Source organism: Camelus bactrianus, chromosome 3 (genome assembly GCF_048773025.1).
Source record: "Camelus bactrianus isolate YW-2024 breed Bactrian camel chromosome 3, ASM4877302v1, whole genome shotgun sequence".
Classification (NCBI taxonomy): Eukaryota; Metazoa; Chordata; class Mammalia; order Artiodactyla; family Camelidae; genus Camelus; species Camelus bactrianus.
Window position 1 is genome coordinate 110,578,761 of NC_133541.1, and position 24,192 is coordinate 110,602,952.

Here is a 24,192-nt window from a genome sequence, read left to right on the forward strand (position 1 = left end):
TATGGGTGAATGGATGCAAAGATGGGTAAAAGGGATGGACAGTTGGAAGACTGGTGGGTTGAAAGGATGGATGGATGGATTGGTTGGATGGGTAGATGACGGATGATGGGTTGCATGGATAGATTAGTGGATGAATTAGTTCTGGAGTCATCTGACAGCATGTTCGCAGCATCATCTATCCATTAATTTTTTCTCTTCTCCTCTTCCAGTCTGCTCCCAGTTCTCCAAAGGAGTCTATGCCATCTTTGGGTTTTATGAGCGGAGGACTGTCAACATGCTGACCTCCTTCTGCGGGGCCCTCCATGTCTGCTTCATTACACCGAGCTTTCCCGTTGACACATCCAACCAGTTTGTCCTCCAGCTGCGCCCCGAGCTGCAGGATGCCCTCATCAGTATCATCGACCATTACAAGTGGCAAAAATTTGTCTACATTTATGATGCTGACCGGGGTAAGCCAGGGGTTAGGGGAGGGAGACTGTTGAGGGATGGAGAGAAAATTACCAGGAGGAAGAAAAATGATACCTCTCTGCCTTCTCAAAAGCATGGAGGACTGATCCAGAAATGCTTTATGTCTGTGCACTGATTTTCCCATAGCTGATCTATAACTCACAGTGTGGAAACACATCCTTGAAGAGAATAATCCCCTTAATGCACCATGTCTCTCTACTGCTCACTAAGCTTCCATGGGTCCTGAGCCCAGACTCAGACGTCAAGGACCTCAGCTGAATGGCTCCTGGCTCATGGCACAGTTTTTAGGAGTAGAGACTCTGGAGTCAGACAGACCTGGATCTGAATTCCATGTTTTTTCCTCTCCGGCTGTTTGACTTTGGGCAAGCTCCCTCTGCCTCAGTTTGATTATTTATGCAGTGGGAATAAAATCCTCTATTCCTTCATTTCCTCATCTCTGTAATGAAGATAGAACTGGTCCCTACCTCATAAAGTTGTGAGGATTGGACAAGACGATGACTAGAAAGTGACTGGAAAGTTCCTACGACATAATGAACGTGTAGAGTCTTCTGTACGTGGTAACTGCTAATATCATCATCACCACCATCATCACCATCAATCCTTTCTATAATTCTGCCTCCACCTAAGTCTTGAATTTTCCATCACATTTCCTAAATGTTTCCAACACTTCTTTTTTTTTTCTTCTCTACATCTTTGCTCGGGTAATTCCAGTTTCTGGGATTACACTGGCCTTCTCAGATCTGCACACGCAAATTCCTCCTTTGTTTTGCAACCTCCTCAAACACCACTGTGTCTATTTCCTGACCTCCTAGATGGAAACACTCTTCTTTGTACTAACTCCTGTGGTGGGTGTGTTGTACCAGCCTTCCTCCCCCTGGTAGACTAAACAGTCCTGCAAGAACTTAGCCGTTATTGATGCAAATAAATAAATGGATCATACAAAGTCTGGGAAATGAGGCATAGGAGTTTTGCCCTCAGCAAAAGGGAGGTTTTATAGGAGGCTGCCTTTAAGGACGCTTAGAAGACTTTTGATTAGGAGAGTGGCTTGTGAAATGGTTTTTTAGGAAGAGTTAGGCAGGCAGTATTCAATGAGAATTAGCTGGCAGAAGAGACCAGAAGCACTCTATTTTCTTCGATTTTCCCTTCCCTCTGTTTTGATGATTTCCCTTCTCAGACAAGAAGCCATTATAAGGATGACCTGCAGATGGGCTATTTCAGGACAGCTTTGCAGCATAATGAGGCTTGAGGCCTGGAAGTGGCAAAGCCAGAAAAATGTCATTTTCATCACACAGGATCATCTCTGGGGTCAGTTAGCAAAAGTGGCTGTACTCTTAAAGGGACTCCGCCTACCTCACAACTCTGAGCTCAGAGCCATTTGCTAGCTGTGTGACCTTGGGTCAATGACTAAATCTCTCTGAACCTCAATTTCCACATTTGTGAAACATGGATAATAATGGTACCCACCTGACTGAATTAAGTGAACTGAAGACAAGAAAGCTAATAGAGCAGTTCCAAACACATAGTAAATTTTCAGTAAATGTGAGGCTTAAGCACACCAAACGTGTACTAAAAAGAAAGAAAGATAGGAAGAGACAGCAGAATCAGTCTACAGATGATTCTTTAGATCAGGCACCACACTGGTCACTGTGGGAGGGATCAGGAATGTTATGGGGAGACAGAAATGATATATGTACAAAGACTGATTAATGATGCCAGAATGAAAAAAAACATCTGTTGCAGGCAGAATAATGACCTCCCTTTCCCCGCAAAGATGTCTGTGCTCTAATTCCTGGAATCTGTGAATATGTTACGTTAAATGGCGAGAGGGATTAAGGTTACAGATGGAATTCACGATGTTAATCAACTGACTTTAAGATAGAGATTATCCTGGATTATTTGGGCGCCCTCAATGTAATCTCAAGGGTCCTCCAGTGTGCAGGTTGGAGGCAGAAGAGTCAGTGTCAGAGTAAGATGTGAGAAAGACCTGACCAGTCACGGCTGGTTTGGAAGATGGAAGAGGCTATAAACCAAGAAAAGCAGACATCTTCTAGAAGCTGGAAAGGCAAGAAAAGTTTCTCCCCTAGACCCTCCTGAAAATAACACAGTCCTGCCAATACCCTGATTTTAGCCCAGGGAGATTTATTTCAAACACTGGACCTCTGGCCGTGTAAGATAATAAATGTGTTAAGTCGCTAAGTTTGCGGTGTGTTACAGCCACAGTAGGTAACTAATACACCATCTGTGTCTCAAAGATGAAACAAAGCAGTATCGAGTAATGGACTCCCCTATTACTTAGCTATAAATCAGAAGAGAGTGGTTTAATTGAGTGCGCACTGATTGAATACTTACTGTGTGAGAGGCAAGTACTAGGTACAGAGATGTACCAAACATTCGCGGATCTGATTGACAGTTATTAGGTGCTGTTGATATCAGATTGGCACATTTCACACGCAGTTGCTAAATGCCTAATAGTAATCCATATTTATAAAACCCTTGCCACGTGGGAGACATTCTCATTCAATTCTCATGATGACACTGTGAGGTGGGCATTATTAACAGCACCGTTTTACCATTGAAGACAGTTCAGAGAGGCAAATTAGTCTGTACAAGATCATTTAACCAGTATAGCGTAGCTTCAAGATTTGAGCCTCAGATTATATTTTTAATCTCTTGCTCTGTTGCCTGCTATGTTTTGGAACCAGAGACACAAAAGAGACCCAGAGCCTGCCCTGAGAGAGCTCAGACTTGCCCAGAGAAAGATGGAGCTGAGCTTGCTGGAGGAGTGGGGCTGTTGGAGGTGGAGTGGTGCCTGTGTGTCCTGACTGCCACCTCTCTGTCCTACTCACCCGACCTCCAGGTTTGTCGGTCCTGCAGAAAGTCCTGGACACAGCTGCCGAGAAGAACTGGCAGGTGACAGCTGTCAACATTTTGACCACCACGGAGGAGGGATACCGGATGCTCTTTCAGGACCTGGAGAAGAAAAAGGAGCGGCTGGTGGTGGTGGACTGTGAATCAGAACGCCTCAATGCTATCTTGGGCCAGGTAGTGGGGGCAACAAAGGCCTGGGGGGATGTGGGAGATGGTTCAACAGGGAGCTGGATGACCTTTCGCCCTGGGTGTTATAAAGAGAGTTCTTGACTAGATGAAACCAGACACCTTCCTTCTTACATTCTGGAATTCATAAGACTTAATTCTGACACGTTATGAAATAGCATGAACAGTGAGAGCCTTCACATAGGGCTTCAAATGGTTCTCAGATCAGTTTACCAAAAACTTGCCTCCAGTGCTTCCTTTTCTTGCTAAAAAGCAAATGGCATTGCGTTTTAGGGTTTGTGAAGTGCCATCACATCCTATAGAGCCAGATCCCTGGGTTCGGCTCTGGATCCCGTAACCACTGATGCAGAACTTGGTATCTCATCCATTTGACCCACTGACTTGTTTTAAGAGCCCAGGAAGGCCCCAGGCATCTCCCTTTCTACTGTTTCCTGGAACACATTCTTCTGTCTGAACCATCAATTGATTTTACAGTCTATGAAAGGGCACTGTAACCTCAACAGTCTTCAGCCAGATATCTAGAAGCCACAGTTCCTCCAGTTCCCAGAAGTAAAGCCTGTCCCCACCACAGAAGGAGCAGGTCTTTGTGTAGATCACTTGTCTTTTTAAATTACATTTTTGCATTCAGATGAGCTAGTAAGGAAGGAGACTTTGCGATCATTTTTGAGCAGTGCTATACAATCAAAGATGGCAGTTTTAGGTACTTGACAACATGACAGAGCTTGTTAATGGCTCTCAAGACCCCTGGGGCTCCCACAGGGAATCTCAGCGCCAGCTCAGCAATTACTCAGAGCCCTCAGCAACTGAATAGGAGAGATTTGGAAAGTCAGGGGGTCTTTGAGGCATTAACTCTATGTTCTACTTTACAAAGTGTGGATCTGGCTTCTCAGAGAGAGAAACCAGCAAAAACTATTTCTATTGAGATAGGAGTTCTCTGAGCTGGAGTCAGAGGGTTGGAATTCTAATTAAGTAAAGAACAGAGTAATGGTTTAAATTAAAGACACTGGAGCCAGACTGCCCGGGATTCAAATTCCTAGTTCTCATGTTTACTAGCTCTGTGACATTGAGCCAGGTTTTAATATTCCTGCAGCTCAGTTTCTGATCTGTAAAATGGGCATCATCATCATCATCATAGTTACCTTTAGAGAGCTTCTTGTGAGAGTTAAAAGAATGTGTGTGTATGTATGTATATATATATATATATATATACACGTATACATACATACACACACATGCATACGTGTAAAGCACTTAGAGCCAGCCCCACAGAAAGTGAGGTGTGTAAGGATTTGCCTATTTTTCCTGTTCATAGTGTCAACTTATACTGGTGTTTTATTTTTTCAGTTAAACTTTTAATTTTGAGATGCAGATTCAATACACATGTAAGAAATAATACAATGAGATCCCATGTACCACATATCCAGTTATCCCAGTGGTAACGTCTTGCAAAACAATAGTGCAATATCACAACGAGGAAACTGACAATTGCACTTGGCACATTCGAGGTACTGAATATTTCCATCAGCACAAAGACCCTGTGTCGCCCTTTTGTAGTCATAATGCTTCCCTATCTCCTTCTCTTTTTCCCTTTCCCCAAGCAATCACTAATGTGTTCTCCATTTCTATAATTTCCTTATTTCGAGAATATGATAGAAATGGAATCACACAGTGTGTAATGTTTTGGGTTTGGCTTTATTCACCTGGCATAATTCCTTGGAGATTCATTCAAGGTGTTGTGGGTACGTACTGGTTTCTTGAGTCACTTCCTCTTTGGCATAAGTGTACTCATCTGTAAAATAGGAATGAAGGCCCCTGTTCTACAAAGCTGATAAAAAGATTAGATGAGATAGGAGGTAGAGGAAGTGCTGAATGATAATTCGGTATTCTTAATAGACTGATGACTCCTGCTATATTGCTGTATAAGAAAGCGAGTGCTTACCACACACCAGATACTATGCCAAGCCCTATTCATATATAATGCTACTTCAATCTCGCATCATCTCCATAAAACAGCTTCTATCAGTTTCCCTATTTTATAGATGAAGAAATAAGGAATTACACTTGCCTGGGGTTTTTCACAGCTGTCATATAAGAAAAGCATGAAGTCAAACCCATCTTGGTCTGACTACAGGGCCCAGCCTTTCAAAAATGCAACTTTTAGCATCTGCTGTCTATAGCCACCCACTCTGTAAGAGGACAAACTTGTGTTTTGTAGGGAAGCAATATTTTAGATGGTAGTATATAAACTTTTTTAATTGTTGGATTCTTCTAAGCCAAGATGCTGAAAGGATCTTACAAAATTCACACTTTACAGACGGAATGACTGATGGTCATATTTGTTGAATGATTTGTTTCGAGTTCAGGCAACTGACTATTGACAATGACGATGAGTCTAGAATTGACGTCTTCTGATTTGCAGTCGCACATCTTGGCATCATCCTAGACTATCTAACACTCAGTTATTGGGATCCTCTCAGTCTAGCACAAATGTTCTGCCTAAACTGAGGAGGAAGGCAGTGACTCCAAATTCCAAATGGGGAGTTAATTGCCTGTCTCTACCTCTAGAGTTCTTACTAGAACAGAAGCACTATTCGGGCAGGGACTTCTGTTGGTTTTCTTTCGTGCTGTATTCACAGTGCCTTGAATGGTGCTTGGCACCTAGTAGGTATTCAATAAATATTTTTTGAATGAATGGCAAGAATAGGGAATCAGTGAATGCTCTAAGAAAGAACCCAGATGTGAGATGGGTCTGGATAGCGACAGGTAGCCTTTGGATGGATAAGAGCCTTTAAGCTGGAGGTAAGAGCATGTAGGGAGGCCCAGAGGGCATGTGAGGGCCAAGATTCACAAGGTGGTTGAAGAGACCAAGTGGAGGATGACAATTGTCTACTGGGAGACAATGACGGGGAGAAGAACATATGATCATGATTATCTTTGGAAGCCATTCTAGAGTTTGGGGTTCATTCTGTAAACAGTGGAGAGGGCAGTGAAGGTTTGTGAGCAGGGAACAGGCTTATCAGAATATAACGCTTTAGGACTGTATAAGACACCAAATTATGTAATACAGTCATTAAGTTCAGGAAAAGTTAGAGACGGATGAGGGAGACCAGGAGGAGGCCATCCATCACATCACCCTGTTTTATTGTCTTCACAGTGCTTTTCACCTGCTGAAATCTTACTCATTTATCTGTTTATACACTTACCATCTGGCTCCCTGCAAAAGTGTCAACTCAGTTCAGTGAGGGCCTGGGGACCTTGCCTCACCTGTTCATAGCTTGTCCTTAGCACATAGCATGGTGCTTGGCATATGGTCCGTGTTCAGTAAATATTTGTTGACTGAATTAATTAATCATAGATAGTTTTACAGAGTAGTTGGGATTAGAACTCAGCCATAAAGGTTATGAATAATTAGAGAGAATGGGAAAGGGCCTTCTAGACACAAAGACTGTGAGTTAAGGCAATCCAGCAGAAATGAGCTTTGAAGGAATGGGGTTAGTGAGGCAACGGACTCCAAATGAAATTGCAGGTCACCTTTATAATGACCTTCTCAGTCGGTAATCCTGTCTGCATTTATCTCTACCTGTTCCGTGCAGGTCTCCTCCCAGTAAACGGTGACCCCCAGGACAGTAAGCACCATGCTTGTTTCACTGTCCGCTCTACCCCCAGCCCAGTGCTTGGTAGACAGTCAGCACTTAGTCAATGTTTGTGAAAGGGTACACAGGCCATTGGGTAGGTAGCTAACTAGATGGTTAGGAAGGTGGGTGTTAGGTCGAACCGTGTAAAATTCCTAATTTTTATCAGTCAAAAGTCATTCGTCATCAGCTGTTTCCTGCATTTCAACCTATAATTTCCTCTTCAGAGACTTTTCTTATCATTGCCTGGATGCAGTGGGTTTCCAGTTTCTTTTATTTGCTGCTCTGTGTTTATTAGAAGCTGAATAGGTTTCTGATCAAGGTGTCTCATTGTCGAAAGGGCGGCAAACCATTTGACAGAAAATGAAAAAGTGATGAAGAATTACTAATAAAACTATCAGCCCAACAGTATGTGAGCCCCACAGAATTTCACATGCTAACCACTGTTTCAGAGCGTTCATTGTGTATGCTTGCATTTAATTATTCCCTACATAAAAAATATGTGGGCTGCAATGCACATACACCCAATTAAGTAGATGTCTGAATGTGGATTTTAATAACCTTGAAATTTTATTCAGTTAGAGAAGAAGCCCACGTGCTTCTCATAAGTTTTGCACCTCCTTGAAGCAGTGCAGGGGGAGAGGCGCTGAGCAAGGTGTACTAACTTCAATTTGATGATCAAAAAGAGAAAGAACTAGATCAAGTTAACTTGAAGGCTGAATTAGGGTACAATCTTAGCTGTTTGCATGTTGGGTGGTGTATCTGGATGCCTAAGCAAACTTCTGGGTAGTTCTTTCTAGAAATATTTTTCCTGCCTACAATGATTAGGGGCAGTGTGAGCATTCAAGATGGAGAGGTGTCTGGGGCCCCTCGCTCTTAATCAGGCATCATGTAGAAAGGCTCACAATAGTCAGGTTCCTGTCCTGACCCTGCTATCAGACTTCTGTGAGATCTGGCAAATCACCCCCCATCTCTGAGCCTGGACTTCCCATCTGTACAGGGAGAGGTTGGGCCAGGTGATCCTGGCATTCGCTTCCAGCTTCTAGGCTGAGTGGCTCATTGATGTCAGAGTACTAACTGGGTTAGAGAAGGCACAAAATTCAGGAAAGAAGGAACTGTATCTGAATATGGCCCATGCAAGGATTTGAAGGTCAAGAGCTGGGCTGGAATTACCCACCTACCCATTTGACCATCCATCCACCCATCCACCCAGCTGTCCATCCAAGCAGCAGCCACTGTTATAACAATGACAGGGAATTCAACACAAGATTCCCAGTCTGCCTGGGAAGAATCTCCATGTACAGGGAAGGTTTTACGGAAGAAGCAAAGAGAGCATTTCAGCTGGTTCAGCTGGGACCTTGGGATTATGATAACACTAGTCTACCCCTGGAATCAAGCAAAACTGATTTCAAATCTTGCACCAGCCACTTAATAACTGGGTACCTTAGGGAGTTTATTTAACTTCACGATGCCTCGATTCTTCATCTGTGAAACAAGGGTATCAGCAATGCCACCATCATTGGATGGCTGTGATACTGTACTCTGAGTACTTAGGGTAGGACGGGGCACAGAGTCAGAACTCAATTAGTGTCAGTTGTAGCTTCAATCGTCAGTATGATTAATGGAGCCCCTCTTGTGTGTCTTGTAGATTATAAAGCTGGAGAAGAATGGCATTGGCTACCACTACATCCTTGCAAATCTGGTGAGTAGAGGACACTGCAGGTCTCAAAGACGGAGTCTTTCTGTGTTTGGGAACTGGCTTGCTTCTGTTGTCCCTGGCTGTTGGGAATTGTGTGGGTGGGAGGAAAGATTCTGAGCTTTAACCTTCTTCCCTCCACATCATGACTTGTCAAACCACAGCACACTCATGGTGAATCTCTAAGCTTCCTTGGAAGAGATGGTGCTGGGGGGCAGGCCTTCATCAGTCATCACAATTCCAGCTTTAATTGGCTCTGCCACTGGGCAATAAGGACAAAATCACCACATCTTTAAATGGATACAAGACGTTTTGACTCCACTGATTTTGACCTTCTGTCTTGACACTGATGATAGTTTTACTCTTTATAAATACAAGCATTTAAATCATAGTGATACTAGCACTGACAAATCTTTAGCCAGAAACAGTTTTACAGCATGAACGATATTATGTCAATTTAGTTTTTATCATTTTTTATGTGGCATAGCTAAGCTCTCTTTTACAGAAGATTTTTATTCATTTTAAGGTACTGCAGTTATTTTTATTGGGTGCAATTATTTTCCATGGCATGAAGACTTGATTCATAAAATAATTTTTTGTACACAGTAAATTTTACCTAGTAGCATGCACCATTGTGAGTTTTCTTTTGTGGCCGATGTTTCTGGCAAGTTTCTTTTTCCTGGGTCATGTTTTGCTCATCCACCTTTTTTAATCATCAAATTTGATTCTGGAAGTAGTTTTTTCCCAGAGCCAAATGTAATTTTATTTTGCCTTTGTCTTTTTCTCCCCAAGAGTTTTACTAAGATTCACATGCCATACAGTGCATCCACTTAAAGTGTACAATTCAATGGTTCTACATATATTCACAGAATTGTGAAACCATCACCACAATCCAATTTTAAAACTTTTTCATCACCCCAAAAAGAAACCCCATACCCACTAGCAGTTACTCCTCATCGCCCCCTCTGCCAAATTCCTACAGTCCTAGGCAACCAGCAATTTACTTTCTATCTCTATGGATTTCCCTTTTCTGGACATAACATTTAAGTGGACTCATACAATATATAGTCCTTTGTGACTGGCATGTTTTCAAGGTCATCCATGTAGTATGTGTATCAGTACTTTATTCCTTCTTATTGCCAAATAACGTTATGTTATATGGATGTATCCATTTTGGTTTATCCATTCATTGGTTGATGGACATTTGGGTTGTTTTCACTTTTTGACTGCTGTGAATAATGCTACTATGAACATTTCTGTACAGGTTTTTCTCTTGAGCATACCCCTAGGAGTGGATTTCTGGGATATATTGTAACTCTATGTTTAATACTTTGAAGAATTCCTAAACTGTTTTCCAAAGTGGCTGCGTCCCTCAGCAAATTTTAATAAATAACAAATTTTGCCATGTGACAGTTCGAGCAATTGTGAGAGTTCCTCAATGATAGCTTTTTCTATGAAATTTGCTTATTATTCTGGGCTATCTTTATGATTTTCCGTGTTTCCATTAAGATATGACTTTTAGCTTTTTGTCTTTTACAAATCACATCACTCAATTTTAGCCATGTTATTTTGTGTTGATTATTTCTATGAGCAATATTTATTAAGTGAACAAAAGACGTATTTTCTACTTATTTTTGGAATAAATATCATTAGTAGAACAAAGACACAGGGTCTGGGTATAAAACAGCAGGTTCTAAAAATGGGACCAAAACATCTTGCCTATTCTTAAGCTCTGACTCTCTTTCTGGGCTGACCTCCAGCCTCTGACAAATCCCTGTCTAAACCTTCTTTCCCCTTCAAAACTGCTTTGCCTTGGCTGTTCTAGTATTTCAGGATCAGAACTGGAAATAAGGAGTTATTGAGACAGGTTAATTTACAATCTGCGATTAATAGATATGTTACTTTTCTCAGAGATATTTGCATTTTAAATGGAATGGAACTGTCCAGAGAATTTTGGGGAACCAAGGGTTTCACCCTAAAAGGCCATTTGCAAGGATGAAATGTTTTGACTTTGTAATGAAGGAACTCTTGACATTCTTCAAACCTCAGATCCTTAGTGCTAGAAGGAACTTTGGAAATCAGCTCAATCTCAATCCCATTTGCAGGCAGGGAAACATTTTGCTTGTAGTCAAACCAGCGAGGTGGTACGACTTGGCCAGGGTCACACAGCAAGTCAGTGATAGAGCTAGGCCTAGCACCAAGGTTAGGAGCTAGCATCCAGTCATCGAGTGCCTTTTCCACTACCTCAGGACATCTCTCCGTACAGACCCATGTGGGCACCCTGCTGCTTGAGAATACACAGAACAAGGCTGGGGGCACACATCATCACCTCTCTAGGGTAAGACAGAAATTACACATCAGTGGCCTCAAAGCCACTGAAAGACCTCAGGTAATTACATTGCCAGCCTCCATCTGTTGCCAAGTGACCCCTCGGTCACAGCATTACCAAGTCAGCCCTTTGGGTGTCTGTATCCTTCTGATCTGTATTTTTTTTTTTAACTGACCTAATGAGCTCTCAAATTCTTACAAATGCCAGCTAATAGGATGCAAATTGCATATACCATCCAAATACAAAAGGCTTGCATGTTCCAATAGATTAGTTGATAATTAGGCTTCAGATTACTAATTAATTCACTTTGAAACATAGTTGAGTATGTAGTGTTGAGTATTCCTTCAGAGGAATAACGCAATTTATAAGATGATAACAGTTTTAGAAATTCCACCACGTAATTAGCCCACTGCTGCATGGAACTGACCCCCTCCTTCCGAGTGTTTCTGATTAGGGTGTAATTATAGAGTTAGAAACCAAGGAAGCTTTTGAAAGGTTTAACAAAAGGAGGGAGCTGCACTTTATTTTGCAGTTCTTTCTGTCCCTGTCAGAATGCATGAGCTTCAAAGTAGCCAACGGCATTCCTCTAACAGATCACTTTGGAGGGATGCCTTTTCGGCTTTAGTGGGTTGCTAGAAGGGAGGATGGAAAGAAAGAGACCATGGGTGAGAGAGGAGAGCTTTGTAACAGGGAGTCATTAAAAAAAAAAAGAAAGAAAATCCTTGCTTTCTGTCCAAACACCACCCTCAGCTAGTGATCTTGGGCAACTCTCCAGCCCTCAGTTTCCTCATCTGTATACTGGGAATAATAATTCCTACTAGACATGCTCATGGAGTCACTGGGGAAACCGAATATGTTGCTGAATGTTAAGTGTTCTTCATAGATGGGGGATCCTTACTTCATACACCGAATTGACCCATCTGTACATATTCACCTATTGCGTGTATGTGTATGTGCATATGTTTGCAAGCACATGTATATGCTGATATATGTATTCATACTTTATATATGCTAGGATAGATGTGTATTTATGTTTCCATAGCACTGGTATGTCCATAAAGTGTACTTGAACGATGTAGAAAATGGTGAACTGTACTATCATTTCTTAATGAAGTCCCTGGGCCCCAGAGCCCACCGGAGAGCCAAGCTCTCCTGTCTGGCTGTCAGTCCTGCTCTAAACCCAGCAGTGACTCTGCTTTTACTCCCTGCTCTGAGATTGTGATCAAAGCAGACACCTACCAGCCGGAGCCCTCTAGAGTTATACGTCTTATCTTTGTGATGCAGCTGCAGCAAATCTTAGACCAAACTAGTATTTCTCAAAAGGGGGATACATGGACCCCTACCCTGTGGCCACAGAGCTAGTTTGGGAGACAATGAGCTAATGGTTAAATTCTCTGTTTCACTATCCAATTCGTTTATTTGAAACATGTTTTATTGAGTGATAGAATAAAAAATTTGACAAGGAGCTTTTGAATTAATTGCAAAAAATATTTAACAGAAGGTAACATTTAAGATAACATTTCAATACAGTGAAGTAACCTAATAGTTTAAGGGGGAGGGTATAGCTCAGTGGTAGGGCACATGCTTAGCATGCACAAGGTCCAGGATTCAATCCCCAGTACCTCCATTAAAATAAATAAGTAAATAAACCTAATTACCTCCCCTAAAACAAAAATAAATAAATACATACATACATACATAAAAATTTTTTAAAAGCCTAATAGTTTAAAAAGCAAAAGACAAAGCTGGGGAGCAACTGAAAAACAATTTGAATTCCTATATACTGAGTCATTTCCGTTCTGTAAAAGATTATTTTGTTTGTCGCTTATCTGGACGACAATCTGTGTGGCAGAGGTGTGATGACATGGCTAATAGTTCTATTCTTCAGGCCACTGAGACTGCAAACAGGAGTACTCACATGGTGGGGCACATGAATAGATTATTAATATGAATGATTTGAGTTTCACTGAAATTAAAAAGAACAACATTTAAAAATTCTTGTAGAGAACTAGCAAACCCCTGAGAATTTATAAAGCATCCAGCAGATCTGTCTACACCTCCTGAGGGGTTCGTATCAACAGTAGTAACAGCGATCCCTCCCGTTTTTTCACCATGTTGTAGCTTATGTGACATTTTTGCATGAATCGCACCACTGGGTTTTGAACCTCACGCTACTCCTGTGGAGTGAGCAACGTAGAATTCATCATCGCCATTTTACAGAGGTGAGTACTGAGGCTCAGAGATGTCACATGACCGAGCTGCAGAGGAGGAAGGCGAGCACGAATCAACAGAGTTTGGCTCTCAGGAATCTGACAAAAGCCAAGTGATGTGATCGTAAGAATAGGATGGCCAGCCTAAACTGGTGCCCAGCATTTGGCGCCACTGAGCTAGAATTCCTTAAACCCTTAGTGACAATGACAGTTCACTGAATGACTGGTACTTTCCAGACACTATCATATATGCTTAAATGATGATGCATTAAACCCTCACAATGGTCCTTGAGGTTGGTACTATTATTCCTACTTTTCAGATGAAGAAACAGGTTCAGAAAGATGAGTGAGTTTTCCAGTCGCAAAGTTTATAAAGTTAAGGAGCTGGGCTTCCCCTCCAGGACTACAGAACTCTAAAATCCATATTCTTACTACTGTGCCATGTGACTGCTGAGCACGGGGGAGTTGGGGGCAGGTGCAAGGTGGAGGGCGGGCTCCTGATAAGAGGGCTTGCGTTTGAATCTTGCCTGCAGTTGCAGCAATAGACCTGGAATTCAAACTCCCATTTGATATATTATCCATTGTACACTGATGGAATTTCATTATAATTATACAGTTGGCCCTCCATATCTGTGGGTTCCACATCCATAGATGCAACCAACCACAGGTCAAAAAGATTTAAAAAAAGAAAATCCAGTGGGGAGGGTATAGCTTAGTGGGAGAGCACATGTTTAGCATGCATGAAGTCCTGGGTTCAATCCCCAGTACCTTCATTAAAAATAATAATAACAAATAAATAAACCTAATTACCCTCCCCCCCAAAAAATAAAAAATTTTTAAAAATCCAGAAAGTTCCCAAAAGCAAAACGTGAATCTGCCACACACCAGCAACTATTCACATAGCATTTGTTTGTATTTATAGCTATTGACATAGCATCTGCATTTTATCAAGTATTATAAGTAATCTAGAGATGACAAAGTATACAGAGGATGTGCATACGTTATATGCAAATACTGCTTCATTTTATAAAAGAAACTTGAGCATCCGCAGATTTTGGTATCTCCAGGAGTTCCTGGAACCAGTCCCTTGTACCAAGGGACGGCTGTAATTTCTACTGCATAAGGTAGCTGAGGGAGAGACAGAGGTCAGGTCATCTCAGGTCTTACCAGGGTATTTGGGGACCAGGGTGGTCAGCCATGTCCACCATCTGGTTGCAGATTGCCTCCTGTGAAATGTTATGGAGTTGGAAGTTCTGGACCGTGCACAGCTCATCAAGCCCCCAGCTCCATGCTGCCGCCCCTCTGCTGTATCAGTCCTGAGAAGAAACTGCTCTTTAGGCTCCTTGCTCACCAGTGGTGAGAGATCTGTCTACACCTTCTGTAAGTCTGAGCTTGCCCTCCTTCCACACACGGCCCCTCAGGACCCACCCGGCCATGTTTGGTTTCTGCATGGTTTCTTTGTTAGGGAGGTGGTGTAGTAGTTAGGAAGGGTGGCTCTGGGGTCAGACAGACCTAGGTTTGAATTCTGGCTTTATACTCATTAGCTGTGTGATATTAGAAGTTATCTACCCTCTCTGAGCTTTTATTGCCTCATCTGTGGAAAAAAGAATATGATATCATTTACCATCTCATGGGCTCTCAAGTGAATTAAGTTAAATAATACTTTAAAAAGTGCTCAGAGTAGTATTTGGCCCCAAATCAGCACTCAGTAAATGTTAGTAATTACCACCATATTAATCACAGCCATCACCATCATCATTGTTGTTATTAACAGGGAAAGAAGACACTTAACATCTGGGGACAAGATACTATCCTTGAGGTTCCTCAACCTCTTTCCAGACTAAATCTCTTCCACAAATAATACCCAGTTACATAATGCCTTCCTCCCTGTTGTCGATAAGCTCCTGGAGGAAGGACTGTCTGCCTTTCTCACCGATGAACTCCCAGTTCCCCAGACAAAGTGAGGTGCATGTAATGGTGTTCTTTCAAAAGTCACTGAATGAGAGAGTGAGTGAGTGAATGAAATGACTTCTTGGGAAAGAAACAATGTTGGTACCCACTTATCACATGCATTTAAAGGCAAATTCCTTGTGTCTGTGCAAAAAAAATAATAAAACAGAGATAATGGGAATATGAATACAGCTATGAATATGCAAATGAGGAGGCAGAGATGGGCCTCAGAGGGCATCCAATCTACTTCCCATAAAGGGCCAGATCTCCTCTACAACATTGCTAGCAGAAGCCCATCCATCTGGTTCCTGCTCAAACAATACCCAGTGATGGGGAACTTGTTCCTCTGAGGCAGCCCTTTCTCTTCTCAAAGGGCTCTGACAGGTTCCACCATCTTCCTTGAATGGGGCCCAGCCTGCCCTGTGTTACCCTCTCCTCACTGCTGGCTCCACCCGCCCTCTTGGGAACCTTGCGGAGCAAGTCTGCTGCCCTCCCTCCACAAAGCAGCCTTTGTGTGTGCAGAACCGACTACCCTGCTTGCCCTTGGCATTTGGCTCCTCCAGCTTGGACACCTCCTGGTTCCCCCAGCACCTTCTCACAGGATGGTTCTAACAGCCAACCGAACGAACATTAAGTGTGGACCAAGCATATCCGTGTGCCTGCCACTGCACTGGGCTCATACCAGAAGCACAAAGAAGAACGCAGCTTGACTTCTGCCCTGGGAGCAACTTGGCTTTGTCTTCAAGGTAGACTGGAACATGCAAATAAAGTTTTAAAAGAATGCCAGGGAAAGGTCACAGCGTGTGACGGTAACACAAGTCCCATAAACGGCCACTCAAACTGCCAGAGCATGGTGGTCCGAGGCTCAAGAGGCCTCGGGAGGCTGCAGGTTCCCAGAAAGATCATGATGGTGCATCTGTGCGGCCAGGGCTCCTGTGAAGAGTGTGCCTTTGAAGAGTCCAGTGGAGCTGGAGCTGAGGGGTCCCCAGAACTCATCTCATCCAGCCTCTCCCTCATTCTGCAAAATGGGCTCTCGACGCCCAGAGAAGGGACATGACCTGCTTGAAGTCACTCAGAAGTTAAACAGGATAGCTGGGCTGGGATTTGCAGAAATCCTTTGCTCTGTTCCTTGTTTCTTCTTTTGTCCCTTTGCGGCCTCTCACTTGCGTGTGTGTGTGTGTGTGTGTGTGTGTGTGTGTGTGTACACAGCTATGCAGTAGCAGAGCTGAGCTGTGAATCCAAGACAAAGAAACAGACAGAGACAGGAGACAGACAGAGAGGCTCAGAAGCACTCCCCTCCCCCTCCCTGGGGCCCTCTTCACTGATGGAGTGAGTCCATTCCAGTTTCCACTCCTCCCTCCGACACACAGCCCTCCCTCTCCCCCTCTGCTTTCACCTCACCCTTCTGTAACAGGCAGAACACGTGGCTACTTTATGATCACCAGAGCTGACACTGCAGAGAGCCTCTGGAAGGGAAGAGGAAGTGGGTGGGTAGAAAGCCAAGTCCTATTTGCTAAAGGATGCTCACTTCCCAGGTGGTCCAACCGTCCCGTCAGGCAAGGCCAAGTCTGTGTTACTCTTTGCATTCACACTCCATGCTCTACAATAATCCACTCTAGTAAATGCTGAGAGTTTCTGAATCCCTCCAGGAAAGGTGAGATTATATTCCCATTTTATGAGTGAGAAAAAGGAGGTGCCACTTACTGAAGAAACTTTTTCAAGTTCCTATGACTAAAACTGGAATTTGAACTCAATCCTCTCTAATTCCAAAGACTATATTTGTGGTCCATGGGGCCACACTGACCAAATCAAGGAAAGCTTTGCAATTCTCAAGCCTGACAGTACAACTGAGAAAGCTGAGAAATAAATTCATTTTCTTCTGAAACTTCCTTGGATTGAATTTTGGCTCAGCCACTTACTAGTTGTGTGACCCTGGACAAGTCACTTCACCTGTCTTTAACTCAGTCTTCTCATCTGTAGGTAGGAATATTAATGCACAACTCACAAGGTAAAGATAAAATGAGTTAATTTATGTTCAGTTTTAGAACAATGAGTGCAACAGAAGCCTGGGGTCTCATCCTAACTCTGCCACTGATTCATTATCCTTTGCAAAAAAATTATACTCTTTTGAGGGTCTCAATTTGTTCAAGATTTGGTACAATGTTTTCAAAAGGAATAAATTATCAAAAGGACCTTTCCAGAAATGCAACTTATGGTTTTAGTTTTCTTGCCTCTCTCTGCAGTCCAGAGGTACCAAAATAAAATTCTTGAAGCCACATTGACCCCCTCCCTCATAAGGGAGAAGCCGCTCCATTCATCTCAAGCACTCAGTGTTTACTTCTTTTGCTCTTGCGAACCCTGTACACCTTGGCTGACCTAGAACAGCCCTTTCCATGCTGAGTCAGAGGACTTTTTCAGATATCCAAGCCGGTGGCTGCAATTGCTCTTCCAGAGCATGGATGCCCCATGTCACCACCAGCTTAGAAGCAGGAGGGACAGACCCCTCAGCACCCATTTTGACAGAAGGTTGGGGTAATGTGTAACTAGAAGGGTTCAGTCCTCACTTCCTTACTTGTCCCTCTTTTTAAGACAGAAAAGCAAACTAAGAGACTCTGGAGTATGCTAGGTGATTACTTACTATGTGCCAGGCACTGTTATAAGAATTTGACATATATTCATGTAGTTAATCCTCACAACAGCCTCAAGAGATAGACACTGCAATGATTCTTATTCTGCAGTGAAGGGTGCCGAGGCACAGAATGGTTGAGTAGCTTGCCTGCACTCACACCCTAGGCGGTGGCAGAGCTGAGATGTGAATCCAAGCTGATGTACACACGCATTTCCTCTGATTCACCACCCTCTGTCACTCCGACTCTGAGCCTAGAAGCATGTGTGCTTTCTGATTCGAGGGTTCTGCCCTGCACTCTTCACCCAACCAAAGCCTCCTCTTCTTCTAGCCTTCATTGCTTCCACTAGGAAGCCTCCCCTGAATTCCAGGGTCAGGTTTTGTTCTACTTCATTTGCTCTGTAATCACATGGGTAATATCAGCCTTTCTCACGAAACCTTAAGTCACTTGAAAACAAGGACCAAGCCTATCTTATTCTCTGCTGCATCCCTTTGGGTAGAATGTGCTTGGCAATACTAGATACTCACAGATGAATGAATGAATGATTGAATGAACGAACAAATGAAAGGATAAATAACTAGAATATTCCTTCCCTCATTCCTAGTAGGTTTCAAATATATCAAATGTTTGGACTTTCATTCATTTTTCACCAAGCATTCATTGGGTGCTTACTCTATGTGGTCCCCTGAGAATGTTTAAGGATGGCATTTCATCAAAAAGTGGACTTGCTATATATAGCCTGACCCGCCCTGGACAGGAAGGTTTTGATCATGTGAAAGGAAGATATTGTTGGTTTCAAGTCTGCCGGGAACTCCAGCCCTGACAGCTCACCCCACATTAGGCTGAACTTTGAACTGACCTTCAGCTCTTGCTCCGAAGTGGCCCCAGCCAGTTGTCAACCCTGAGTGCAGCCGGTGAGAGCTAAGATGAAGAGAGGCTCTGGAAGACCAACCAGTCCCAGGCCAGATAACACACTTCTTTGCTCATCACTGACAGCCCGGTCTGGGGGCCCCTAACCTTCTGCCACAAAGTGCCAACATTTTATCCTAAGCGCCTAGACTGGGAAAACTTAGTCTGTGAGACCCTAATGGCATTTTACAGTGATCTGTCAACAGTGGACTCCTGTTTGCAGGATATATCTGTTTTTGTGTTTGCAGATATCCAAGTGTACAGGTGCCTGCGTCCCTGACTTCAAATGTACTTAAACTGGAGTTAACACTAGTGCTTTTTTCCCAATGCAAATGGTGTTTGTGCTGGTTTAAGCCCAGCTACAATAAAAAAATATATATATATTGACTGGGTGGGAACCAGATAAGCCCATGTTAGAAGGGATTATATCGGGTGAGGACACATTCAAATTTCGGTTGGTTAAAGTGGCTAAAACAGGAAAATCTGAAGACCTTATGCAGAGACATGGTTATCTGAGGACACAACTAAGTCCTCAGCCTGGGAATATTCCATGAACTCATGTATATCCATATTCATGTGCACACACCTGTGTGATCACAGAATTGTAGATCAAAGCTGGAAAAGCCCTTAAGAAAGAAATCAACCGGCTCAGAAGTTTCCAGACTTTTTAGTTTAAAGCTCTATTTTCAAATGGAATCTGGGGGAGAACCCCAGTAAGTAAAACAGATAAAAAGCAGAGCTGCTTTGTTGGAAGAGGGAGGGTGCGGATGTAGGACCTCATCCTTCTGCCTTCCGTCTAATTCAACATGGTAGCCTCTGAAACACCTACAACCTGGGGCAACAATTTGAAAGACTGAGCCAGTGTCCCCACTTTTCAGATCAATACTCTAGGGCCCAGAGAGGGTGAGACCATTGCACAAGGATATACAGGTGATGACGTTCAAAGACAGGGCAGAACTATGCGGTAATCCTTAAAACTCTTTCCCTGACACTTCTCACCTAGCATCCAGTTCAGAATATACTACACAAAAAAATCAGTAACAAGACCTCTCGGGTCCACATGCTGAGAGAATGCCAAGAGGCTGAGAGGTGACCGGATGGAAGCTTATAAGAAAACCATGAAAAGGGTGAGCAGAGACATTTGTTGCCCATCCCTTCATTCCCTGGCATGAATTAAGCCATCAGCCTGTTCCACGTACCATGCGGCAGATACTGGGGGGACCGAGGCTCCTGCCCTACAGGATCCCAGGGTTTTCTAGGTCTAGGGCAGATGGATAGCAAGACTGCAGTCCGAGAGGAAGCCAGGAGAGGTTTGTGAGAGAGAGAAAGAGCTTTGTGTTTCACATTCCAAGTATGAGCACACATTAAAGGAGCTAAAGACGAACGCCCTGGTCTCCTAGAAACCCACTAATCCCTTCTTTGTATTAAGATGCACAGCATCCCAAGGGCTTCATTGCAAGACAGGAGATAAGTGAATCAGCTTGATGGGACCAGTGGCGAGGAGGCAGAAGGCACAGTGGTTAGCAGACAAGCCCAGAGTCTTGTCACTGGCGATGACTATGGTGGTCTCTGCCCCTCACTAGCTGTGATACGCTGACCAGAAGTTATTCCATCCATTTAAGACTCAGTTTTCTCATTTGCAATTTGGAAATAGAAAACTACCTGCTTCACAGGATAGTGATGAGGATTAAGTGAGATCAGACAAAGGTCTCAGCCCAGTGCGTGCTATGTAGAACAGCTCTGATACACACGAGGCACTGTGGCTGCTGCAGTCATTATCATTTGAGCCAAAGCCTGCCTCCCCTGACTTCTGTCCACTTGTTGGTTCTGGCCTACCTCCTAGAGCCTCAGAGAACAAATCTTCCACCTCTACCTGAAGACAGCCCTTCTGGGATTCGAATACATCCTTCACGTCCCCACTTAGTCTTCCATTATTTTTCAGGTTGATCGTCCCCACTTTTTTCAAGCATTTCTAACATAACAAGACTTTTCAATCCGTACTTCCCTGTAACTGTCCTCCCTGTGGAGCTGTCATCTAAGACTTTATCTGACAATTTGCGGAAACTTGGCACGTTCAACTTGTACCACTCAGAGCATAAAGTGCACGTTCTTCGATCTGTTCTAACCTTAACTCTCCTAGACCTCAAGGAGACGAGACCGAGGGAGTGCTCTTTCCCGCGTTCCAGGGTTTGTTTGATAAAACTTCTCCCTCGCTCCTTTCCCTTAACAATGCTGGCTGTTCCTTTTTCCTTCTAATGGGCATAGTGTTCGCATAAACAGGATGATAAGGGCTGAACAGCTTGTATGTGACCCCTTGAAAGGATCCCAGAGAGAAATGAAGTCTGGCTTTGAAGATGAAGCTTTTCATCCTTTAAAAGCTGTGTTTCTGTGCACCTGCCTCCTGGTCACTCAGGTGTCTTGCCTGACCCAGTGCCTGATTTTGAAGCAGTGCTCACAACATCACCCTCTTCTGACCCAGTGATAATGATGATGGTGAATGTGAGGACAATAACAGCTAACATTCATTAAGTACTTACTCTGTGTGCTTGGATGTATTCTTTTAAATCTTACAGGACTTCTGTGCTGTAGGTACTGTTTTATCTGCATCTTGAAGACCAGAGACCTAAGCCTCAGAGAGGTTAAATAACCAGCAGTTAACATGTAATCAAGTTCTTTTGTTTCCAGGCACAATGATAATTAATAGTCATAATGATAGCCCAGAGCCTCCTCATGATCTTTAAAGCATTTTCTAAATCTTTACTGCAACATGAAAGCATGTCTAATGTAGTTATGGTATTAAACATCTCTTTAGGATATCGTAATTACTTGAAACGCCTTTTCATTCTAATCCTGGGGAAATCGTAATCGACTTATGACAGAAGGAATGACTATATTAACTAGTTTACTTAACTGAGCACTTTTTCTCCCAGTCATGCTATTCCAACGACTGGTCAGCATGGCATTACTTCCTACAACGAGTACAGATCCTAATCCTGGCTAAATCTGCAACCAGCAACACAACTTGAGGCCATGCCTCCCTCCTCTGGACAATGAAGGGTTTGATCTGATTTCCAGCATCTTTGTGTCAGGCATCAGTAAATGTCAACTATGGCCCATGGGTTAAATCCAACCGCCACCTGACTTTGTTTGGCTCATGAGCAAAGAGCAGTTTTTACATTTTAAAATTATTCCAACAAATGAAAAGAAAATTGGTATTTCATGACGTATGAAAATTACATGGAATCTAAGATTCAGTGTCCATGAATAAATTTTGGGGGGAACGCAGCCATGCTCGTTCCTTTCCTATTGTCTCTGGCTGCTTTCATACTGTAATGGCAGCACTGAATAGTTACAACAGAAACCTCATGGCCCACAAAGCCTAAAATAGTCACAATCTGACCCTTAAAAAAATTGCTGACTCCTGGTATAAATGTGGGGTAGGTGGGCACTAACAGACGTTAAGTCAGAAGCTTGAGAAACATCTGATCAACCTTAGGTAGGCTGGTGTCAAGAGGAGAAACCTCGTGTACTCTTCCACAGATGTTCCTTTAGCACAGAAAGCTGTATGGGAAGGCCCCTCTTTGGCAGTGAGCCGTTTGTTCTAGGCTAGTATCTGTAGCCACTCTGTTGGAGCTGCTTTGTCCCTCTTTGTCTGAGGCCATCTGGAAATGCCATCCCGAAGCTACGCTCATATGCTTCTCCACTGACAAAGCAGTGTGACGCATAGAGGAAGAAGACAGATGTGATGGCTGGACCACAGTTTGAATCCATGCCTGCTGGGTGATCTCGGGGGAGTTTCCAAAGGTCTCTGAACTATAGCTGCTCACACGTAACATTAGGATGGATGTGCACTCATTTATGCAAATGAGTACCCAATGCCTACTGCCCACATGCACCTCTCAGGGTTGGGGGCGGAGGGATTAAATAGGATTATGTATATAAAGCATTTAATAGAATGCCTGGCTCAGGATAAGAGCTTGGGAAATGTTTAACAAATCTAAGGGTGACTGTCGACCGATTATTTCATTTTTCAATTTTAAATGACAACAACTTCCTAACTCTCAAAATGCTGTACAGATGAAGTTATATAACGCATAAGAAGTGACAGTTTTGCCATCACTGTCATTTCTGTTATTCTTATGAGCAATGCTTCTGAAGCTGTGTTTCAGTAGAGCATTTAACAGCACCAATGTTCTTTAATTCCAGACCAAGAGACAACAAACTAAGCAGGGCTCCCTTAACACACCGTAAAAAAAATGCAATGAATGCAATGACTTCTTGTCCTGTTCCGCCACTGCCACTCCCTCCCCAACTTTCCAGGGACTAACAGATGATTCCGAACCAAGGAATTTCATTAGGATTATCTGATGATCTATTTTTATTTTTTAATAGTACTAAAAAGAAAACATACTCACATAGTTTAAAAAAAAGAAAAAAAAATATTATGGAAGGGTATAGAACAAAAGGCAAATGCCTGCTGTCTCCAATCTCATATTTCTTAGAAATAACTATTTTAAACCTTTTCTGTATTTGGTGATTCTAGCGGTTTCCTCGACACGTCTACATAATATGTCTATGTCCCTTTTTCTTGATTTATCAACTTTAATCCCATGTGTAGCTCCCCAGTTCAAAACATGATGACCCACTTCATACAATTTCCCACATCCTGGCCTCAGTGTTTGTTAGTTACGCTATTACCTGGAATTCTAATGAGTATCTTTATAATATATCAAACCTTTTCGATTGACAAGCATTCGAGCTTTGTAAAAATAGAGACATCCGGTTTTCTCTCCAGGGCTACTGAATGACAATCATTAGGGAGGGCTATTATGCAAAAACTCCCTAAGGTGTTCTGACAGGTCCCTCAGGTGAAGGACCTTCCATCCTAGGAGACTGAAGTATACCAGCCAGCTCATGTGCACCTGAATGAAAATGGTAGGCAGAGCATTTCCTCCCATCACCTATTCATCAGAGCACATGGGACAGTGTGAAATGCCATAGAGGTGCTGAAGAAGCAGACAGGAACACAGCAATCTGACCTAACAGCTCCAAGAGCTCACTCATCACCAAGTCCCATTTTAGATGAGAAACAGAGTCACTTTGTGAAGAGCAGCATCTGGTACAGAGCTGGAGGGACAGTGGGAGGCATCCAGGTTTAGGAGACCTGAGTTCTCATGCTGAATAGAAGCATCTTGTGGATTCATTTTATTTTTTTTCTTTACTCATGGTGTACCAAGCAAGGGACTCAGTATTTGGAGGCATGTCATAAAACAGCCAAAATGACTCAAAGAGAATGGTGAAGATCAAATTTCATAGT

The 24,192-nt window shown here is 43.0% G+C and overlaps 1 protein-coding gene across 2 annotated transcripts in view; it reads left to right on the plus strand.

The window, feature by feature from the left end:
• Positions 1 to 24,192, plus strand: part of GRIA1 (glutamate ionotropic receptor AMPA type subunit 1) — a 289,213-nt gene that overhangs the window by 150,859 nt on the left and 114,162 nt on the right. For both annotated transcript variants that reach the window (XM_010970020.3, XM_010970019.3), the window contains exons 3-5: positions 210 to 449; positions 3,326 to 3,510; positions 8,803 to 8,856. In XM_010970020.3, the coding sequence (XP_010968322.2) occupies positions 210 to 449; positions 3,326 to 3,510; positions 8,803 to 8,856 (479 nt within the window). The remainder of the gene's footprint in view (positions 1 to 209; positions 450 to 3,325; positions 3,511 to 8,802; positions 8,857 to 24,192) is intronic.